Source organism: Buceros rhinoceros, unplaced genomic scaffold, assembly GCF_000710305.1.
Source record: "Buceros rhinoceros silvestris isolate BGI_N320 unplaced genomic scaffold, ASM71030v1 scaffold22328, whole genome shotgun sequence".
NCBI classification, from domain to species: Eukaryota; Metazoa; Chordata; class Aves; order Bucerotiformes; family Bucerotidae; genus Buceros; species Buceros rhinoceros.
In genome coordinates, this window is record NW_010425430.1 from 11,392 (window position 1) to 13,426 (window position 2,035).

At 57.2% G+C, this 2,035-nt stretch overlaps 1 protein-coding gene across 1 annotated transcript in view; it reads left to right on the forward strand.

Moving 5' to 3' along the window:
• The window catches only part of LOC104497860 (protein turtle homolog B), a gene marked incomplete at both ends in the record, with an annotated part of 14,890 nt that overhangs the window by 10,447 nt on the left and 2,408 nt on the right, over positions 1 to 2,035 (forward strand). Inside the window, 2 exons of the mRNA XM_010141160.1 lie at positions 392 to 618; positions 746 to 830. Coding sequence (XP_010139462.1) covers positions 392 to 618; positions 746 to 830 — 312 coding nt within the window. The remainder of the gene's footprint in view (positions 1 to 391; positions 619 to 745; positions 831 to 2,035) is intronic.

Consider the following 2,035-nt stretch of genomic DNA (forward strand, 5'->3'; position numbering starts at 1 on the left):
GGTTCTGTACCAGTCACCTTTCAGATCTTTCTTAAGTTCAGCTGGGGTCAGGAGGTATTAATAGAGCACAAAATCACTTGTGTGCAGCTCAGAGCAGGAGCTAAAAGAAAGGACCTCGTGCTGGTACCTGCCTTGGGGCTGTCTCGGGCGGAGGTGGGAGGAAGCAGGAGGTTTTCTAATGCTGTGCTCCTTTTCTCGGAGTCACTGCATCGTTAATGCCCTGCTTTTTGAAAAGCCTCTTCTGTATCTCTGAGATAAGAGAGCACACATCCAAGATGTCTTTAACTCCCGGAAGGAGGGAACTGCCCCTGCTGTGGGGGTCTGTCTGCATCCTCCGCGCTTCCCTTCGCCCCATCTCAGAGGTGTCCTGTCCCATCTGCTCTGTCTCCAGCATTCCCTGTAACAACTCCAGAGCCTCTGGTGTTGGTTACCCCACCGAGGTGCCTCACAGCCAACCGGACACAGCAAGGCGTCCTGTTGTCGTGGCTTCCTCCCGCTAACCACAGCTTCCCCATTGACCGCTACATCATGGAGTTCCGCGTCGCGGAGAGGTGGGAGATCTTGGACGACGGCATCCCGGGGACCGAGAACGAGTTTTTTGCCAAGGACTTGTCCCAGGTAAGCGGGGGCTGCGCCGTCTGCTGCAGCTCTAGGGAAGCTTTTGGGACAGCTTGGGCCCTCTGCTGGGGCCTTCAAGGAGCGGGGCCAGGCTGGAGGGACCTGATGGCTGTGCTTGGTGTTTCAGGACACCTGGTACGAGTTCCGGGTCCTGGCGGTCATGCAGGATCTCATCAGCGAACCCAGCAACGTTGCTGGCGTCTCCAGTACAGGTAGGGGCTGGCTCCTTCTGCCCACAGCTGTGGGAGCATCTCTGCTTCGACAGGTTCCTGAGCCAGTGCTCAGGTCTTGCATCAGTACTTGCTTGTGACAGCGATGGCTGGTTTGTGCTTTTGCCTGAGATGCTCAGGCTGTGAGCGAGGCTGATGGGCACATTGTTATGTTCAGTGTCCTGGGCATGCTGCTGGCCCTGTGCCACCTCCCGATGTGAACAGACCAGCGGGTGAGGACAAACCGGCCCACTTAGTCCTTCCTGCAGAGCACAGTGCTGTCAGATGTCCGCTGGTGCAGAGGGCAGCACATCTCAGCTCTGCAGCGTGCCCGGAGAACAAAGCTCGGACCAGGCACTGCAGCCTGGAAATGGGAATGAAAGGTGCAGAGAGGAAACGTAGCACTGCAGTGCAGAGTCCAAGGGGAAAAAATAAAAAAGCTTTGTAACAGGAGACTGCAACATACTGCAGCTCCTGCACGGACCCTGCGCCCTGAAATGGCTCGGAGGATGCTCCTTGAGCAGGGGAGAGGCGAGGGTGTGTGATTGCAATGGATGGGGAAGACAAGGGCAGCGGGAAGAGGTGGGATGCGCAAACCCTGCTCTTTCAGAGGATCCGAGGAGCCACCCATCTCTGCGTGCAGGGATGCAGCGGTCTCTCTCTGCCCCCAAGTGGTGTCGACTTGGTCTGCTTCCCCTGCCCTCCATCCTCCCGATTTTTAGATGGGTTCGGCAGTGCCTGCAGGGTGTGTGTGCCCTCTGCCCCTGTCAGCTGAGTCGCTCTCCCAGGCTGGCTGCCGGTGCTCCCGGCAGTGCAGGACGAGTGCACGGTGTGTGCGGGGCTCGCATCCGTAAACAGCTCTGGCTGAGGTCTGCTGGTGGTTCCGGTGCACTCGTGGTTAGTGGAGGGGTGTAAGGAGGGTTCAGAGACCCATTTTCACTCAAGAGCTGAAGTCTGTTGCCCCGATGCGCAGGGTCATTGGGCCAGGAGGTGACTGCAGGTTTGGTGCAATTGTGTACAATCCTACATAAATGAGTATTTGTGAGGTGTGGAGGGTCCTTCCCTGCTACAGCAAAAAGATTTGTCTGGTATGAAGTCTCTAAACCCCTTGGCAGTGGCGGGTGGGAGCACTGGCTGCTCTCCCCAGGTAGGCTGGGTTGGGAGTGCGGTCTTTACGTAGAGATTATCATTCCTGGTACCAGTTGCCT